The 21,713-nt window shown below is 40.7% G+C and overlaps 1 protein-coding gene across 1 annotated transcript in view; it reads right to left on the bottom strand.

Annotated features, from left to right (window-relative positions):
* VWA3B (von Willebrand factor A domain containing 3B) overlaps nucleotides 1-21,713 on the bottom strand; it is a 221,656-nt gene that overhangs the window by 23,726 nt on the left and 176,217 nt on the right. The window contains exons 21-22 of the mRNA XM_078057455.1: nucleotides 19,568-19,618; nucleotides 13,697-13,901 (exon numbers count right to left, since the gene is read on the bottom strand). Coding sequence (XP_077913581.1) covers nucleotides 13,697-13,901; nucleotides 19,568-19,618 — 256 coding nt within the window. The remainder of the gene's footprint in view (nucleotides 1-13,696; nucleotides 13,902-19,567; nucleotides 19,619-21,713) is intronic.

Below are 21,713 nucleotides of genomic sequence, written 5' to 3'. Positions count from 1 at the left end.
ACAGTATTGAGAGTCTGGAAACAAATCTCTACACTTATGGTCAATTGATTTTCAACACTTTGGGAAAAACTTTTGCAATTTCTTTAAAAATTAAACATAAACTTACCATATGTCCCAGAAATACTACTATTAGATATCTAGCCAAGAGAAAGGAAAACTTGTATCACACAGAGACTTTTATGTATTCATATCAGCATTATTCACAATAATGAAAAGGTGGAAATAATCCAAATGTCCATTAACTAGGGAAATGGATAAACTAAACGTCACATAACCATTCAAAGAAATATTATTCAGCCACTTATATATGAAATGTACAGAAAAGGCAAATTTATAGACAGAAATTAGTAGTTACCTGGGGCTGGGGATGCAAATAGAGATTGACGGCAAATGGGCATGAGGGATCTTTCTGGGGTGATGGAAATGTTCTGAAACTGGATTTTGGTGGTGGTTGACAGCTCTGTCAGTTTTACTAAAAATCACTGAATTGAAGTAGGTAAATTTTACAGTAAAAATCAGGTCTTTTTTTTCAAATCACTACATTGTGGAAATTAGAGATTTTTCCTTAGATTTTTTTTCATTTTTTAAAAGAATTTCCTGATCATTAACTTATTGTTGAGTTTCTCAAAGAAATTCATCCTCCATCCTAATCAGAGTGCCCCCATGACATCATTCTCCAGCTTCTTTTTTTTTTTTTTGATTTTTTTTTTAAGATTTATTTAATTTTATTTGACACAGAGAGAGAGCACAAGCAGGGGAAGCAGCAGGGAGAGGCAGAGGGAGAGGCAGGCTCCCCACTGAGCAGAAAGCCCAACGTGGGGCTTGATCCCAGGACTCTGGGACCATGACCTGAGCTGAAGGCAGACGCTTAACCGACTGAGTCACCCAGTCACCCCTCCAGCTTCTTCTTTTCACAGACCATCAAATGCCCCTCTCTTCCATGATACAAAGAGAATATAAAGTGCTTCCACATGCTTTTTGATGTTACTTTTTTGCAATGTTATAGCTGTATCTCAAATAAAGTATTCAATGCATATTTTATGAGTCCATAACAGGCCTTCAGTTAAGGAAGTCTCTAATTTATGAAACAATTGACTGTAAACATTTAAATAACCTCAGATAGTCTGAACACATTTGCTCTTGGGTCATTATTTGTGTTCAGTACAGTTTGGGCTCATTTCCCTGGTGCCCTGATGTTACTGGATTCTGTTGCAGCCATCTATCATTTGGATCTGTTTAGAGATGCTTTTTAGGTTCATCAAAAGATGTGGGAGTATGGTTTATTTCAGGGGAGAGGAAAACAGAGCCATGGGCCTCAGAAGTGAAGAAATACTGAACCAAAGGTTTAAGGTCTCTTGAAGGAACTGTGGGATATTAACAAGACTATGCAGCCTTTGATACAAAACGTAAGCTGAATACCACCCTTCTGTTTATGATGCTCCATTTTCAATGGATTTTGCTGGAGTCCATCCTCACGTAATTTCTATTTTTACTGATGCACTTACTTTGTCAAAGAAAATGACCCAACATCACTGGTGGATGGTAACTATTACCTGTTTGTTCCTGGGATTTCAGCCAGAGGAGAAATCTAAATAGTCCCTTCCCACAGGAGCTTCAGAATGACCTACTGCAGTCTGAATTGGCCTCAAAGGGCCAAGACTGGACCATGAGACAGGAGAAATAGAACCAACTGCTGCCCAGCTGGCTGTGTGACTTTGGGTAATCTTTCAACTTTTTGGACCTCAATTTCTGCATAAGCAAAGAGATGGTACAAACTAAATGACTTTAACATCTTCTAATTCCATATTTCTGTCCAGAAGAATCTAGGCCTTACTAGACCTTTGTCTGCATTACTGGAGAAACTGTCAGACTGTGTGTATACAAAGACAGGGACACTAGCATGATATTTTTGTTTGCAGTTTTTATAACATAAGGGGATTGCAACAACCGTGAATGTGAGTAGCACAATATTCTATCATAATATCATCATAATAGAGATGCCCACACCGCAGTTTCCTACAATCATTTCCTCAGTGGAAGACTCCATGTAAACTATTTTCATCACTGATAAAATTTAGAATCTGGACATGCCAAGTTAAATCAGCTGTTGTAAAAACCTCACCTCTACATACAGTTTAACTTACAAAGCTACCTTGCTTCACACCAGTGTCCACATCACAGACCAAACAACCATGGAGGTCACCAGACAGCCTCTCCACCTCCAGATGGATAACACCCTGATTTCCAAAAAGATGTCCACATTGATCCCAGAAAGGCAACCTCCCCTTCAGAGTTCATCAATATAACAGACAAGCCACTTACTAGAATCTATGCCTAGACATATTTAAAATTCCTTTAAAAATTCTAAATGAGTAGAATCACACCATTTAACTAGCCCCCTTTATCTCTAGGTTCCAAATATTTATTTTCTCAATATCCTAGCCAGAAGCTAACTGATAAAAATTCTTTCTACATTTTCATAGGTACAAATCTGTGAAGTCAAAGGCCCAAAATCATCAGAGAGCTCTTTTTTTCTCTAGAGTTGTCACTCACTTCCCAATTCATCTAATATAGAACCACCATTCACTCTGTGAAGACCTTCCCTGCATGGGCAACAACAATGAACAGTAGCAACACAGAGTACTATGATGTTCATTTGTCACACACTGAAAACGCCACCTAAGAAAATGCCTTTCTAAGTGGCTGAAAAGTATCAACTATCTTCAAATCACTCATACACTTATGGGTTCACCTGATAGGACCATTACAGTACTAAAGAGCTTTGTATACATAACACATTTACTCCGCTTTTGTGTCCAACTGTTACTACTATTGGCAATAATTCCTTTCTGTTTCCACAACATGTAGCTTTATGGAAAGAACTATTCACTGTACACCCAATGATTCATTCAAATCACTGCAAATCAATTCACCTACACCACAGATTAAGTAGAGTAGCCATGGGAAAACAAACCTATGGGGCCAGCTTTAGTACAATGATTCATTCCATTGCTCACAGAAATAGAGCATTGGTTTGCCAGGCTGGAAGGATATCAATAAGGGCAGCTAGACACACCATCCCTTCCACCACAATGTTGACAGCACCTTTCTAGAAAGACGATGTGCCACAATTTTTGAATCTTGCCAAAAACTTTAGAGACACTGTACAGTCCTGTTCTTTTCCTGGCATGCCTTCACCGATGTACACCTACAATACAAACAGGTCATTGAGTTTTGGGGGCATTTTCCCCTCTTTTTTTAATTAGTTTCAGAGGCAGAATTTAGTGATTCATCAGTTGCATATAACACCCAGTATTCATTACATCAGGTGCCCTCCTTAATGCCCATCACCCAATTATCCCTTCCCTCACACCCCCTCCAGCAACCCTCAATTTATTTCCTAGACTTCAGTATCTCTTATGGTTTGCCTCCCTCTCAATTTTCATCTTATTTTATTTTTCCTTCCCTTCCCTTATGTTCATCTGTTTTGTCTCTTAAATTCCACATATGAGTGAAATCATATGATATTTGTCCTCTGACTTACTTATTTCGCAAAGAAATCTATGGAGGACAAGAGTCAGAAAGGGTATAGAGTGAAAACAAAACAAAAACAATAAATAAGGCAACATATCTCTAGGTTTAGGTGCATGAGAATAGTTGCATGCCAGTCACCGTGGGGAAGTCAGATGGGCAATGATACTGGCAGTGGGGATGTTGTCCACTGGGTAATTTGATTTTGCCTTGTTTCCAAAATTCAGAGAATCCAATTCATTTCCTTGTCAGATTCAATTACCAGGTGATGTAGAACAGGATCCAAAATGGTGCCACCCTCCTTTCATTTATTATTTAATATCGAGGTCATGCTTTCAGGTTTGCATTGGTGGGGACAGTGAAGTTACTAAATGTTTGATGCTTTAAAATTTTCCATGCATTTCTACGACTTGACTAGAACTAGTCTTTGGCTCCAAATCTTGTTTTGAAACCACTACTAAATATTTTTTTCTGCCCCAAATCATTGAACTGCTGACACCCCGCAGCTCCAACATGCTTCTCTGTCCGTGTTTTGTCTTTAAGACCAACTAAAGTCTGTGACTGCTGTAATCAAGGTAAGACTTATATAGTGTCATGTATGGTTTGACCTTTCCTCTCTCTAGGATACCTAAATATAAGACCAGAACATTTGCAAACTGTCTCTGTAAATAATTCAACTCCCTTTAAAACCTTGGTGAAAAGGACAGGGCCAGCCTGGAGCATTTGCTGACCTTCACTATCTCTGTCCTCATTTAGAGTTAGAGGGGTATCCTCTACCCCGAGAATATTTAGGATCTGCATCCCTTTTAAAAATGGGTTCTGGAAAGAGAATGAGGAGACCTTATAGGAAAATGTGTATCACAATGGCCAACTCCTGTCCAGCCCCTCTTGGCCATGGAGTGACCACCTGCATAAATGAGTCAGAGGGTTTCTTGTGCTTCCCTTCCCAGGGCATTTGCATTTTAACATGAGGCAAACCATCACACCGAAGGAGTGAAGCTCTAAGGGGCATTTCCTGCCTCAGCTCTGCCCTTCTGAGGAGGAAGCTAAGCCCTCTTGCAAGACCTCTCAGGAGCACAGCAGGTCAGCACTGGGGCCCACGGGGACACTAAGGATACTGCACATGAAACCAAGGCTTAAGGGAAACACTATGGCCAGACAGACATGCAGAGAGAATTATTATCCCCTGTGAAGAGTCTTGGACACCTAGCCTTGCTTTAAAAATCCAAAGTGGGGTTGGAGAGTGCTTTACTGGAGTTGTTTTCTCCCTCTTCCTCACAGAATAGTGTAACTGTAGAAAACACACCATGAGAAACAAATATCCCCAGAACTTAGATGCAGTTTTCACTTCCCTCTCCTGAGGGTTGCTTCCGGAGCAGATCACTGATGGGCTGAGCTGCCTGGCTTTAACACTCCTGCCAGTTTGTGCAGTGTGTGTGGCTCCTTAGGAAGCATAGGAAACCAATCACAGGATGAAGCCCTGAACCACAAAAAAGTCCTCTGATCCCCAATACCGTGCAGTACTGGGTTATTTTACTCTGAAAGTAAAATCTCCAATAAATGTTGGGCACCTGGGTGGCTGTTGGTTAAGCGACTGCCTTCGGCTCAGGTCATGATTCTGGAGTCACAGGATCGAGTCCCACATCAGGCTCCCTGCTCAGCAGGGAGTCTGCTTCTCCCTCTGACCCTCCCCCCCTCATGCTCTCTCTCTCTCATTCTCTCTCTCAAATAAATAAATAAAATCTTAAAAAAAAAATCTCCAATAAATGTTAATCAATAGCAACTCAAAGGGATTTTGCAGGAAAAAAATGAATTTTCTTCTTCTCCTCCTCCTCCCCTCCCCCCCCTTCTTCTTTTTTGTTTGGTGGTGGCAAAAGAACCTAATATATATGCATTAGATGCCGCATAAAATTATTTCCCAAGTGAAGAGCAAACTTGTAACATCTTCTCAGGGAATATTTCTTCATTGCTCTTTCAGGAAAAAAAAATCAAAGAGAAAAATTCGAAATGTTTTAAATATTTAAATCTGAAAATTACCACAGCCTCATAAGCTGTAATTCAGATGCTACTGATTCAGTTATCCATATGTTGCTACTCCAGAGATGAACAAAAGCCATATGCTGGAGCAACTTTTGTTTCATTGCCTGGAGTGTAGACCACAACCAGCAATCTACTATATACAAATATATATCTCACTCAAGGCTACAGTATAAAAATAAATGCTGGGCCTTTAAGAAAACTTTTCAAGACATCTCTGTGCTGGTTACTCTGGTCCAGCCACCTGCCCTCAAATCCATTCTGCCCTGCCCTGCTCCATGCACCAGGAAGCTGACCCCCATGTTTGACACCACCTGATTTATTTCCCTTGCTGGCCGGCTTCTGGACAGGGTGAGCCAATGGCGGGCAGGCAGTCAGAGGGCAGCAGGAAGAGGAAAGACTGGGGTATTAGTTCCATGCTCCTTCCCTGCCCTTTGTCTCTCTAGAACTACCTCCCACTCCTGCTAGTGGACTTAGCTCTCATAGGGCTCCAGGAGCACCATTTCTTTCCAGGCTTTCAAGTCTAGGAGTGATGACAACTTCCTGCTCATGCTAGTCACTGGGGGCCCCAAATCCCATTGGCTGCCTTAGACTACATCCACCTCTATGAGCAGTCCCTTCATTAATGTTTCTTCACTTGAACTGACTGAATGGGATTCTGTTTCCTGCCTGGATCCTACTGATAAGCCCTCCACACTCAGTTCTGCTCCAGATGGGGAGGTCAATGGCCATCCCTAAACCTGCTGAGGGTAGAATTTATGCCTATGAGAAAAAAACCTAGTGGCAGGACAATGCTGAGGTCTGCCCAGCTAAAACCTCCAGCCAAGAGGGTTGTCTTTAGCTTTAGAATGAAAAGACAATCTGGCACTGATTTTTGTCACCTCAGGGATTCCCCAGAGCTGGTACCCACCTTCCCACTCCTGAACGTCAGGATCCTAGACAGAAAACTTTTTAGATAATATTTAAAGGTGATGGGAGTTTCTCTTCCCTTCTTTCAGTTCCCTCCAGTGACTGGTATTCCTGAGTGAGAGTCTCTCCTTAAGACCCCAGTAACGGGGCACAATCATGAGGCTGGCAGCACTCTCCTGTCCCATCAGTGCACCTCGCTCTCTCTGACACTTCAGCCCCACTGGGCCACATCTCCTACCATCATCCCTCAAGAGCCCATCTGGGGGTCTCTCTTCCAGGCGTTTAACTTACCTTCATGATGCTGGTCTGAATGTGCATGTGTCATTCTTTCTGTGATGGCAACATCACTGATGCCCAACCCAGACTTGTTAATTCTCCACCCTCATACCAGGGGATCTTATGTGCTGCTGAAGAACAATTCACAGTCACTAGAGAGTCAGTCTTCCTACTAGACTCGAGTATCAGCGCAACAGACTCAAGTTTTTCTACTGGAATGAGGAAGGCTGATTAGTTGTAGAGGTTATGGTGGGAGGCCTCCCTCCTCCCTTTAAAGAGGAAATATTAATGCAAGAATGACAACGGGTCCAATTATTATTTGGGAGCAAAGATAATAACTCTATTTATTCTGACTCCATTTTATACAACTCAAAGAAATTTCTCTCTAAATCTTTCCAACCAACTTTCTCCTATACAGTGTCAAAATCACTGTTTTCCCGACAATGTTTTCCAATCCAGATGGTCTCTCTTCTTTTCTCATTCTCCCAGTTCCACCTCACCCAGCCTCACCTATATCTTCCCCAACACTCTTTCTTCTGGATAGTTTTTCACGGAGTGGAGCACTCAATGCACCATCCCTAAAGATTGTGGATTCCACATTCTTTACCAGTCACAACTTGGAGAAATAACCATGTGTGGCCATCTGTATAGATAAATTTCCAAGACCTCTTTTAGGGTTGCTTACAGATGCTTCACAAGATCTTCTGCCTCCAAATTTTCCAAGGCAGTCAACGTTATAAGTGTGGAGAGCCTGTTGGGTCTTTCTGGGCCTGGGTCCTAAGGGATTTGCTCTGGAGAATAATCCTTATGTAGTAAGGAAATGTTGTAGGATAGCATGGCTGGGTGCCTAGACCAGGCTCCCAGGGAGAACTATGGAAGGTTAATTATAATTCAGATGCCCAGTGGTGATTTCCACCATAGCACAGCTCTGATTGGCCAATGATGGTGAAATTTGCAATCATGGCAATAAGAGGGGTGTAAGCAGAGGGAGTTTTCAAGGGGAATTTAAAATTTCAGACTTCAGATTTTTCCTTTCATCATGTGGTCAGTGAGCCAAGCACCTGTCTCTAGGGATACCACAAAACTAGTGGGTTATGGAAATAGGGTAAGCAATTCTTCAGTCAAGCACGGAATGCGACCATGGTGGGTAGAGCAGGTGGGATGATGGTTCTCCGCTCAGGTTTGATCCTGGGGCCAGCAAAGACTGTCAGTCAAAGCCTGAGTGGAAAAAGCAAGGTACAGGCTAGCTTAACACCAACATATGCAGCCACTTCTCCCCACATCTGATCCTCACCAACAGAAAAATCACAAAGCTGTTCCAAACTCAGGAACCAGTGGGGTGACTACATATCAGAGAACCAAAGACATCCAGACTCCATAACACACCCTGATGTGGACCAAGTGGACCAAAGTGACCACTGGCCACTCCCTTCTGACTGTGTGTGGGCATTTCCAATTGGATCCCCATTCCTAACAAACTTTGATCACCTTTTGCTACATGTTATCAATAAACTCTAGTGGACCTTAATAAATAAGAGATGGTTTCTTGCTCTTCAATTTACAATCATTGATCAAAATCTTTGGCCTTTGCTAAAAGAATTTATAATCAGACTATATTTATATATGAATCAGTAAAAATGACCTTCATCTGTGATGAATTTTTACCCTAGGTTCTCACAAGCCCTTGCAATCGTGAGCTTTGGTCCCAACCAATATTTTTCACAATAGGAGATCGAGACCTGTTAGTGGGCCATGAAGTCAAACCAGTGGGGCATGGCAGAAATAGAATTAAATATTAAAATATTTCATAATACATCATACATGGTGAGGAGAAGTATCATTTTAAGAAAATAATATACAAAATATCCCATTGCTGAGGGCCATGCCAAGAGTGGAAGGAACTCTGAAGATAAGATACCAAGTAAGAGTACCCCCCACCCTGACACACAATTCATTACCTGTGGATAACTGTCCTGGGCACATGGACGCTTCCCGGAACAGACAGTGGGGGCTTTGCCTACCCTGTGTGGGGACAGGGCAGTGAAGGAAAACCTTAGTCCCTGACCAACAAGGGGGCAGCAATGGACCCATCAATACCATCAAGACTAAACGTCTTCTCTCACTCTGGAGAAGTTTCTCACCATCTCTTTCTCCTTTCCTTCCCTATGAAGATCTTGAAACGAAATCTTCACTTCCTGTACTTACTTTCTTCAGATCTACCCACTCTTCAACCCACTGCAAACTGGCTTCTGCTCCCACAATTCTACTGAAATTATTCTCACTAAGATCACTATTGATCTTCTTGCCAAATCAAATGGCTTGGAGACATCCTTCTGTGTGACTTTTCAAAACTCCTCAGTAAAAACTTTAACAATGGATATAGCAATAGTGGGTAATACATGTTGAGCGCACTTACTGTTGAGACCTTAGCGTTGCACACTGCCCTACATAAACTATGTGTATTATCTTACAACCACCTTTAGGTAGGTGCTTTTTCTATTTTAAAGATGAGGAAACTAGGCTCAGGGGGCCTATGTAAGGCCACAGAGCTAGAAATTTGCCGCAGTGAGACCATACAAAGGCCTGTGACTCTAGATCCAAGGTTCTGCCCACCTCTCCCTGGGCTCTCACATCATGCATTCTACCCTGAACCCCCTGCTCCTCTAACTTTCCTGTCTCCATCCCTTCCACTGTCTCTTCTTCTCTCAGCACCTCAAATGACCTCCAAACTCTCTCCTTAACTCAGACTTCTCTCCTAAGCTCCAAACATGTGGCCTTTCTCACTTGGATATCCCGTGGACACATAAGAATCAAAAGGACCTAAAGTGAATTACCTTTCCCTGAAAATATGGTCTTCCTCTTATTATACCTCTTCCTCTTGTTCATTCTTTCATTTATTCATTCAAATACTTATGAGTATTGGTACCTACAAGGTACCAAGCACTATTCTAGACGCTGGGAGTACCTAGCATACAACGGACTAGGTCCCACCCTCATTATAGTAGGGAAGACAGATCATAAACACATACATAATGTCAAGTGAAATGTGCTATGAAGAAAACAAAAATGTGGTCAGGGGTTAGAGAATGACAGGGTGTTTAGATGGGCTGGCCAGGGAACATCTGTGTCCCTGAGGAGCAGAGGTGATACGGAAGGGTTAACAGTGCCTGTTTCCCCCGTGTCCAAGACAGAAAGTTTTGGGGTATCCTTAGCTTTGCCTTCTGGCTCACCCCACACATTCACTTTCTACCAGTTCGTATCTCTTTTCTCTATTTCCTCCTCACTGTTCTGGCTTGGCTCAAGGACTCAAAACCGCTCAACAGAGTGTTGCACCCGGTTTGGGTCTTTCCCTTCTACTACACTGGGCCTCATCACGCTGCCGAAATATAAATCTGTTAATGTCTTCCACTTGCTGAAAATCCTTCCCTGGGTTTCCATTTCCAACAGGCATGAGTCCGTGATCCAAGGAGAGAATTCCAAGTCCCTTGTATTCTGGGGCCAACTTCCTTTCTTGCCTTGTCTCCTGCCATATCCCTGGTGAACATGCCATGTTCATCCCACCTCCCTGCCTCTGCATAGGCCATTTCTTTCACTCAGAACATTTCTCACACCCCAACCCTCAAATCCTACACGTCATTCTAGACCAAACTTAACTATCCCCTCTCTGAAGCCTCCCCCAACTCTCCAGTTCACTTTTCCCCATTTTCCAGTTGGTCTGTGGATGTGCCTCTGTTGTCACATTTATAATTCTCTGCTGGAAGGATCTGGGTTTCATTCATTCAAAACGTATTTGTCTAGTGTCCACCGTGGGCCAGCTGCCATTCTCAGGGCTATAGATACAGCTACAAATAAGGCCAAACAAGGTCTCAGCTCTCATGGAGCTTACATTCTGTTCCATACATCTTCACCAGGCTGGGCCTGTGTCTTCAATGCAGTTAACAAAGCCCATTTTGTGTCCAATGTATATTATCACCTTGGGAGACACCAAGTAGAGAGAAAAGAATGAGACAGGCTCTTCACTGCCTGAGGTCACCTGTGCCAAGCACAGGATCTGACCTGTGGTCAGAAGTGAACAGGTACTTTTGGATAAAGAAATAATGGAAAGTATTTTTATTCCCACTTTCTGGGTAAAAGAATTAAAAAATAGAACAATTCATTCATATCTCGTGGGCAAGGAACTTTTGAGTCCCAGGATTCCAGACAAATCCAAGTAGAACACACTATCTTTATTCTGAATCACCAGAGGCTTCTTTTTACTCCATCTCAGCAACACTACCCATTTTTAAATTTAATACAAAGTATAGAAAAAAGTAATGCTAGCAGAATCTGCTGTTAGGCACTGTCTCTACAGTTCAGCGTGGGAAAGTCCATCATTTGGGACTTGTACTGGTCTTTCTCCCTGACTAGAATGAGGGTGGGGTGAGGTTGTGTGTTCAGGTACTTTTAGTGCCTAGAATAGTGCTTGGCACCTTGTGGGAACTCATAAATATGTCAATGAAAAAATGAAAGAACAGAGGAGAAGAGGCATGATGAAAAGAAGAGCAGATTTTCAGGGACAGGGAGTTAATTCACTTGTCTTCTTGATTCTTGGGTGCCCACAGGGCATCCAGGGAGGAGGGCCAATAGATAGCCACATATTTGGAGGCATCAGATGGTGCCTCCCAAGGGAACACTAAACAATTATTTGGGGAAGTCACTTTGTTTGAACAACATTAATAGCCATAAGATGCTTTGTGATAAGATTTTTGCATTCTGCACAAAAGACATCGCTTTCTACAATGGAGGGGAAAAGTGTGATTTGTAGGAAAAAATAAAATTAAAGAAAAACAAAACAAAACAAAAAAACAGAACCAAAGAATCCAGAGCAGCAAATACAGAGTTTAAAACCAAGCAAAGCCAATATCACTTAGCAAAGACTGAAACCAAAAGAAATGAATCTCAAAGGTCAGTTCTTTGGGTATATTTTTTAGTGAACATATACTGAATATACTAAAATTACAAAGAATTCAGTAATATTTCAAGTGACCTATTCCATGCCTATACAAACACACACAGTCAGAAAGCAATAAGTATTTAGAACCCCAAAATATTCATGCTCTTTGAACCAAGGATTCTACTCCTAAGAATTTGTCCTAACAAACTAAACCAAATGCACCACAGAAGTCATTAATACATGTGAAAGAGAAGAAAACTGAAAAAAATATCCCAAATGTCTAACATTCACTGAAGAATTAAATAAATCAGGGTATAGTACACACCATGAAATATTATATAACTGCCAAAAAATCAAACTGAAGATTCGGAAAAAATAGAGAAAGTATATGAGATAATATCAAATAAAAAAGCAGAATATGACATTTTTCTAAAGAAGACATACAGATGGCCAATAGACACATAAAAAGATGCTCAATATCACTAATCATGAGGGAAATACAAACCAAAACCACAAGGACGTATCATCTCAGACCAGTGAGAATGGCTAGAATCAAAAAGACATGAAATAGCAAGTGTTGGCAAGAGTGTAGAGAAAAAGAATCTCTCGTGAACTGTTAGTGGGAATGTAAATTGATGCAGCTACTGTGGAAAGCAGTATGGAGGTTCCTCAAAAAATTAAAAATAGAACTACCATATGATCTTTACTCAAATAAAACAAAAACACTCATTTAAAAAGATACACACACCTCTGTTTATTACAGTATTACTTACAATAGCCAAGACACAGAAGCAACCCAAGTGTCCACTGATAGATGAATGGATAAAGAAGACGTGGTATGTACATACACACACACACACACACACACACACACACACACACACACACACAGTGGAATATTACTCAGCCATAAAAAAAGAATGAGATCTCGCCATCTGTAACAATATGGATGGACCGAGAGGGTACTATGCTAAGTGAAATAAGTCAGACAGAGAAAGACAGATACCATATGATTTCACTTGCATGTGGAATCTAAAAAAACAAGTGAGCAAACAAACAAAAAGAAGTGGAAACAGACCCATAAATACAGGGAACAAATCGGTGGTTGCCAGAGAGGAGGGGGTGGGGGGGCGGGCAGAAGGGGTGGAGGGGAGTGGGAGGTACAGGCTTCCGGTTAGGGACTGAGTGAGTCCCAGGGATGAAGCATACGACCCAGGGAATATGTGGCACTGTAGTGTGCTGTAATAGTGTCGTGTGCTGACAGACAGTAGCTACACTGTGGTGAGCACAGCAGAACTTATTAAATTACTGTGTTGGTAGACTTGAAGCTTATGTAACATCATGTATCAGCTACACTGCAATCAAGGAAAAACGCAGAATATTAAAATGATTATGGAGACTGCTTCTATGTAAAAAATTTACTCAAGGAGGAAAAGAAAGCTAAAAGTAAGTGATCCAAAGTGGTGGTAATAAGACAGTCAGATTATAAGATTTTTTTTTCTTTTTGAAAAGTGTGTCTTATTAATAATAATTTCTAACACTTATGGGGGGGGCTTTTCAATATGAAGTACTGTAAAAAGTAATTTTACTCTCATAATAACCCTATAAGGCAGATATTAGTAATATTCCTATTTTACAGATTAAAAACCCTTAGATTTAGAGAGATGGAATAACTGGCCAGGATAATACAGGGATTAGGTGGCAGATCTGAGGCTAGACCCTGGTCTGGCTCATATCAAAGCCCAGACCTTTGATCACTATATTATACTTCTGTTTAGTTTTGTTTTTTAATTAAAAGTGTATTGTTTAAAAAAAAGAAGGCCATAGTAAAACCAAATGGCATTTCCTTTCTGTTGAAAAGAAGTCCTGACGCTTTACCTGGGTTGGCTCTAACTCTTTTAGAAATCCATGTGGAGGGGGTGGGAGAGGGAGAAGGAAGGCCAACGCAGGGATGGCAATGACTTGGGACAGGAAGGAGGGAGGACATATAGACACCTCCATGGCACCCACCTCTCCCTGTGACTTGCTCACATGATTCTCCTTCTTGGCAGCCTCCTGGAGTTCCATGGCCTGTTGGATATACATTTTCCCAGCTAGGATTTCATTTTCCAGCATCGACAGCTCCTTCAATGAAATGGGCCAATTCAACCGTTCTAATGCCCTGTTTAAAGCTGCCTTGTTTTCCAAGTACCGCATGGGTTTATATGCATCTAACCTAAAAAGAAAAAAAAGGAGGACAAAAAACAAAGAAAGCGATCATAACAGAAAAAACATGGAAAGATGATTTTTCAGTAAAACCTCCCTTGAGAACCATCTCTCAGACAGATGTCAGGTGTCAGTTGACAGAATCACAGGCATACCCTCTGGTCCATCAGGACTGTGGTAGCTTACATGAGTAGCGTACATTAAAAATAACCATCTCTGTGAATTATGGTACACATTCTTCCCTATTACCTAATTTGATCATCTAATCTTGAAGTTCGATATAGCTTTTTTTTTTTCTATTTTTTTGGCATATTTGGAACCCATTCCTTTCTCCCTAGGTCTAACATTTGGCAGGAACAAAAATGAGCTCCAAAGAGACTTCAAACACTATGTCCAGTAGTAACTCTGAGAAACAGAGCAAAGCAAAGGGAAGGGAAGCAAAACAAAAGCCAAATATTTGCCTCAGAGCAGTAATTCTTCTACCAGCTCATTCTAGCTATTTTGATCTCCTCTCTTCCTTTTATAAGCCTAAATAGGCCTAAACTTTCTGGCTTCATTGTTTTGGTACACAAAGAACAGAAGGCAAACTTTCTATGAGCTGATGAAGCCAGGCTGTGAGACTCAAGGGGAAGCCAGGGTCATGTGATGGCCCAGGTCCTGGATACTACTTCCAGTCCAGCTACTGCTACATCAGACACTCCTGGAGGGGGGACAGAAAGAAAGGGAAGGAGGAAGGAGGAAGAAAGAAAGAGAGAGAGGGAGAGAGAGAGAGAAGAGGGTATTTCATAATTATTCTCTTACTGCTGAAAGGGTCACTTCCTTTAGATTTAGGGTGTTGGAAGAGTACAGTGCAAACCCAGCACAACCACAGGACTCAATCCGCAAGCAAACCTCAGATGACAGCAAAAATTCTTACTAAAAAAATCTAAATTGGAGTGATGTCAGCAAGATGGTGGACTAAGAAACCCCAGGCTCCCGTTCCTCCGTAGGAGATGCTGATTCATCAATATATGGACCAAATTTCCTTTGTGAGAATTCCTGAAACCAGTTAAGAGGTCGCAGCACTCCAGATGAACACAAAACCAAGAAGAATAGTGGATTAAAGTGGATAGAAAAGGCTGTTGCATTTTGCCAGGCCTAGTCCCCCTGCTTCCCTTGGATAGTGCAGCGCAATTAGGAGAAAATTAGGAGAAAAGAAAAGAGGAACATGCATCCAACATTCTGGCTTTTGGGGGGGCTTCCCAAGAGACTGGTTTCCATCTCACGTGACTCAGAGCACTGATGGGAATGGTGAGATACTCTGGATACCATGTTAGGGGTAGCTAATAAAAAGGGGAGTTCCCATGGCTTGTTACAGCACCAGAGACGCTGCAATACCAAAAACAGACATCAGGGGGAGGAAGAGATTATGGGCTCCTGAGAAGGAAGGGGGCAAACCTCTTTAACTGAGAAATTACACACACAAGCCTGGAGAAGGCACACCCCAGAAAAGGTTTGAAAGATCCCCAGAATCCGTAGCCCAGATGATTGGTGAAGGCTGTTCCCTGTAAGAAGCTAGTCTGTAAAGACTAGGAGATATAACTGTTTCTTTCAAATACTCAAATCTCCACTAAAGATTCTAAGGCATACAAAAAAACAGGGAAAAGTGGCCCAATCAAAGGAACAAAATAAGTCTCCAGAAATCTTTCCTAAAAAAATGGGAAATCTCTGAGTGACCTGACAAAGAACTCAAAATAACTGTCCTAAGGATGTTCGGTGAGCTCTAGGAGAACACAGACAACTACATAAAATCAGGAAAATGTTGCATGAACAAAACAGAATATCAATAAAAATACTGAAACTATGAAAAAGAACCAAACAAATTCTGGATCTGAAGAATATAATAACTATGAAATGAAAAATTCACTAAAGAAGTTTAAAAGAAGACTTGTTAAAGCAGAAGAAAAAAATCAGCAAATTATTACTACTTTAAGTCATAAATTGTTCCAAGAGACAAAGAAGGACATTATATAATGATAAAAGGGTCAATCCACAAGGAAGAGATGACAATTATAAATATATATGCACCCAGTGTCAGAGCTCCCAAATATATGACACAAACATTGACAGAAATGAAGGGAGAAATAATAAAAATAGGAGATTTCAATCCCCATTTTCAACTATTGATAGAACAACCAGACAGCTGGTCAACAAGGAAAGAGTACTTGAACAATATCATAGGCTAACTGGACCTAACAGATATGTATACAGAACACACCACCAGCCAACAGCAGGATACATATTCCTTTTTTGTACACATAAAACATTCCCTAGGACAGATCACATGTTAAGCCATAAAACAAGTATTAGAAGTTTTCAAAATCGAAATCATTAAAAAAAATCTTCTCTAATCGTAATGGGACAAAATTAGAAATCAATAGCCAATGGAAAACTGAAAAATCTAGAAACATGTGGAAATTAAACACCATACTCTTAAGCAGCCAACAGGTCAAAGAAGAAATCACAAGGGAGATTAGAAAATATCTTGGGATACATGAAAATGAAAACACAAAATAACAAAATGTATGAAATACTGTAAAAGCAGTACTAGGAGAAAAATTTATTAAAAATGCTTACATCAAAAAAGAATGATCTCAAATCAATAACCTAACTATATACCTGAAGGAACTAGAAAAAAGAAGAACTAAATCCAAAGTTAGTAGAAGGAAGGAAATAATACAGATAAGAGCAGAAATAAGGAAAATACAGCACAGAAAAACAATAGAAAAAAATCAGTGAAACTAAGACTTGACTCTTGGAAAGAACAACAAAACTGATAAATGCTCAGCTAGATTAACTGAAAAAGAGAGAAGACTCACATAACCAGAATCAGAGAGGAAAAAGGGGACATTATAACTAATGTCACAGAAATAAAAGGGATTATGAGAGACTACTATGATCTGTTATACACCAACAAATTGGGTAACCTAGAGGAATGGATACATTCCTAGAAACATACAGTCAGCTAAGACTGAATCATGAAGAAATAAAAAACTCTTAACAGACCTATAGCTAGAAAGGAGATAGAATCAATAAGCAAATACCTTCTAAAAATATAAGCCCAGCACCAAATGGCTTCAGGGGAGAATTCTACCAAGCATTTAAACAATTAACACCAATCCTCCTCAAATATTTCCAAAAACTGCAGAGGAGGGTACATTTCCAGACTCATTCTATGAGGCCAGCATTTCCCCATACCACCAGACAAAAATACTACAAGAAAAGAAAACTACAGACCAATATCCCTTATGAACATTGATGCAAAAATCCTCAACAACATACTAGCAAACCAAATTTAACAGCACATTAAAAAGATTACACACCATTAAAAGTGAGATTTATTCCTGGAATTCAAGGGTGGTTCAACATATAAAAATCGATGTGCTACATCACATTAACAGAATGAAGAAAAAAAAAAAACCCTCTTGGTCATCTCAAGGGATGTAAAGAAATCATTTCACAAAATTCAACACACTTCCATGAAAAAAAAAAAAATACACTCAATAAACCAGAAATAGAAGGAAACTACTTCAACATAAGAAAGGCGTCATATGAAAAGCCCTCAGCTGACATCATCCTCAACAGTGAGAAACTGGAAGCTTTTCCTCACAGATCAGGAACAAGGCAAGGATGTCCACTCTCACTGTTTTTATTCAGTGAAGTACTGAAAGTCCCATCCAGATGGCATGATTTTATAGGTAGAAAACCCTAAAGGTTCCATAAAAATACTGTTAGAATTAATAAATAAATTCAACAAAGTAGCAAGATAAAATATCAACACAGAAAAATCAGTTGCAATTCTATGCACAATCCAAAAAGGAAATTAATACAACAATCCCATTTACAATAGCATCAAAAAGGATAAAGTACTTAGGAATAAAATTAACCAAGGATGTAAAAGACTTGTATACTGTAAACTACAAAATGTTGCTGAAAAAAATTTAAAAAGATGCAAATAAATGGGAAAGACATCCTGTGTTTATGGATTAGAAGACTTAATAGTTAAAATATCCATACCATCCAAAGTAATCTACAAATTCAATGCAATCCCTGTCAAAATCTCAATGGCATGTTTTGCAGAAATAGAAAAAATCATCTTAATTCATGAAACCTCAAGGGACTCCAAATAGCCAAAACAATCTTGAAAAAGAACAAAGTTGAGGCCTCACATTTCCTGATTTCAGAACATATATATACAAAGCTACAATAATCCAAAGGCTGTGGTATTGACATAAAGACAAACATGATCAGTGGAACAGAATAAAGAGCTCAGAAATAAACTCTTACGTATGTATATGGTCAAATGATCTTCATCAGAGGTGCCAAGATCTCGCCATGGAGGAAAGGATAGTCTCTTCAACAAATGGTTCTGGGAAAACTGGATATCCACAGGCAAAAGAGTGAAGTTGGACCCTTAACTTATACCATATATAAAAAGTGACTCGAAACAAAATGGATTAAAGACCTAAACAGAAGACCAAAAACTATAAAACTCCTAGAAGAAAATATAGGGGGGAAGCTTCAAGACGTTGGCTTTGGCAGTGCTTTCTTGGATATGACACTAGAAGCACAGACACAAATGCAAACATAGACACATGGGACTACATAAAACTTAAAAACTATGCATCAAAGGAACTATCAAGAGAGTGTGAAGGCAACCTTTAGAGTGAGAGAAAGTTTCTGAAAATCATCTGATAAGTGGTTAAAATCCAGAATATATAAAGAACTCCTACATTTCAACAACAACAACAAAATAACCCAATTAAAAAATGAGTAAAGAACTTGAATAAACACTTCTCCAAAGAAGATATATTCATGGCCAACAAGCATGGGAAAGGATGTTTAACATTATTGATCATTAAGAAAAATGCAAATAAAACCACAAGGAGATATCATTTCATACCCACCAGGCCACCAGGATGGCTTTAGTTATTTAAAAAAAAAAAAAAAGTAAAATAACAAGCGTTAGCAAGGATGTGGAGAAACAAGAACCCTCATACCTCGTTGGTAGGAATGTAAAATGGTGCAGTTGCTCTGAAAAAGTCTGGTGGTTCCTCAAAAAGTTAAACATAGAATAACCCTGTGGCTCAGCAAATCCACACCTAGATATGTTCCCAAGAGAAATGAAAACATATGTCCACACAGAAACTTCTACATGAATGTGTATGGCAGCATTGTTCTCAATAGGCCCAAGGTAGAAACAACCCAAATATCCACCAATGGAAGAATGGATAAACAAGCTGGTATGTACACACAATGGATCCATACTGAGGCATAAAAAGGGTACTTATGTATGCTACAACTTGGAAACATTAAGTTTTTACAAAAAGGAAGTAAAAGAAGCCAGACACAAAATGTCACATATTATATGATTCCTTTCATATGATATATCCAGAAGAGGAAAGTACAGAGACAGAAAGCAGACTAGTAGTTCCCAGAGGGGGAGAGAGGTGTGGGGAAGGATTACTTAATGGGTACAAGGTGTTTTTTCTGAGGTGATAAGGTTTTGAAACTAGAGGGAGGTGGTGGTTTGCACAATATTTTGAATAAATAACATAGAACTGTACACTTTAAAAGTTAACTGTAGGTTATGTGAATTTCACCAAGATAAAACAAAGTGAAGAGAAACTGGCTTACTTTTCTTTTTCCTCTTGAGATAAAGCTCGCCAAACAATTTTATTCAAGCGCCTATTTAAAAAAAAAACAATAATCATTTAGTAGCAGTAGTTCATTTCATGGCAAAAGGCTGATCCCAGGCTCTGAAGGGCACTGCGGGCAGATCCCGAGCCAAGGGACACCCGCACTGGACCATGTCACTGCCATTTGCTTAAAGATACTGGATAGGAGGATCTGCCTCCCTCGGCATCACTGTGGAAACCTCATGGCTTTGTAGCAGTCATGTTAAATATTAAAGGGGGGCACAACTCTCAGCTCGGTCAGGTAAAACCCAGGCTAAGAAATGGAAGTAAACAAAATGGTTGTTATTTTCTCTGCATGAAGTCTCTAAACACTCACTGATTTTCTCCCTATGGAAAAGTATAACCGTGCCCTTAGTTTACCTTCTAGAGACATTCTTCTAGACCTGGATTTTCAGAGAAAAAGGTGTGAAGAGAGTCATAAATAATAGGACCAGGACACTTTTTAGAGATCAACGAGCCTGACTTGCTCGTTTTCCAAACAAGGTCACTGAGAAGGGCAAACAGATGAAGTGCCTTGCTCACCCATCACAGCTTGGTGGTGGTGGCAGCGCTGAAACTTTCTGAAGCTCATCACTGAACATGTTTGCGGAGAGAGAGGAAAGGAGGAGGCTGAAGCCAGTGGTTTCTATGGGGTAGACGCAGCTCCTTTTCTTGTTATGAATCAGTGATGCTTCTAGCGGAGGTGCCGGCCCCATCCTGTTCCCCCGTTCTGTACCACTACATCATTACCCAAAGTAGGCTTCCTGGAGTGCAGGGCACAGAACACTGGCTCCGGGCGGCTGGGAGCTGGTGTTCCATGAAAAAAACAAGCTTCAATAAAATGAGTTGGGAGAATACTGCCCCTCTCCAGGAGGCATTCTCTAACCACTGGACCCAGCATCAGCGGCACAGGGCTTTGAGAACACTTTCGGGGTGTTACCCTGCCTGACCTCCCTTTCCGAGCCTGGTGAGACCGTGGCAAGGGGGTCTGGCACGCGGTGAAGAGCATAGGCTCTGGAGCCAGACTGCCTGGGCCCAAAGCTCAGTTGGCTTCTCCACTTATTAGCTGTGAGACTTTGGGCCAGCAGCCAACTTCTCTGTAGAATGTGGATAATAATGGTACCTCCCTCCTAGAGTTGCCATGAGGACTCAGTGAACCAGTGTGTGCGAACCTGTCTGACACGGGTGAATGCTCTGTACGTGATACAAACAGTCGGGAAGCAGGCAATAAGCCAGCTCAGTGCTTCTGTCTCACTTGGAGGCTTTGAGTTCCTTGGGACCTATTTGGAAATTGGGTTATTTTTAATTATGTGGTTCACGTATCTATAAGCAGGGCTCCTAAGACCTGTTTAAAGGATTCATAGGATGCATTTTTGGCTTGTGTGTATATGCGTCTCTGAAAACAAAAACAAAAATACAACTTCATTTAAAAATCCCCTTAAACCTAAACCTTGAAAGTAGAGGCAGTATGTAGCAGGGAGGCTGGGAGTGAGGCCAAGGGCTTTGGAGCCACATGGCTCTGGGTTCAAATCTCAGTGCCTCTACTTTGCTGCTGTGTGATCCTGTGTTATATAACTTTTTGAAACTCTGTTTTCTTATCGCTGAAACAAGGATAACACCACCTACCTTGGTGTTGGGAGGATTGAGATGTACATATAAAGTGACCAGGAATAACTCAGTGTTTATTCCTTCCAGGTTCTGAAGATGGGCAAGGCTTGGAAACTGAGAAAGCTTAGTGAATGTGGGTCCAATTAGCTAGCACACAGACCGCTAATTTTAATTCAATCTTTTAGAAAATACTTTTCTAAGAGCACACTTACATAACCTCTGTTATTCCCCCTTTTTTCCATCTATACTGAGATACTTCAAAGCACAGAGGGCAGAAAAAGTGGGTGGGTGTGAACTGAGGGCAGCTGAGAATGTCGATCCCAGCTCCACTGACCGGCCAGGTGACGGTGGGAAAGCCACAAAGGGTGTGGGATGAGGGCCATCCCTGTGGGATGCCGAGAGGCTATGGGACATGAAGGCCTCTCTGAGGCTGGTCCACCCCTTGATTCAAGGATTTTACCAACCATAGCTTTCTTCTTTTTGTTTTAGGAGAGTGA

Source organism: Halichoerus grypus, chromosome 10, assembly GCF_964656455.1.
Source record: "Halichoerus grypus chromosome 10, mHalGry1.hap1.1, whole genome shotgun sequence".
Taxonomy (NCBI): Eukaryota; Metazoa; Chordata; class Mammalia; order Carnivora; family Phocidae; genus Halichoerus; species Halichoerus grypus.
This window is presented reverse-complemented; position numbering and strand designations above follow the sequence as displayed.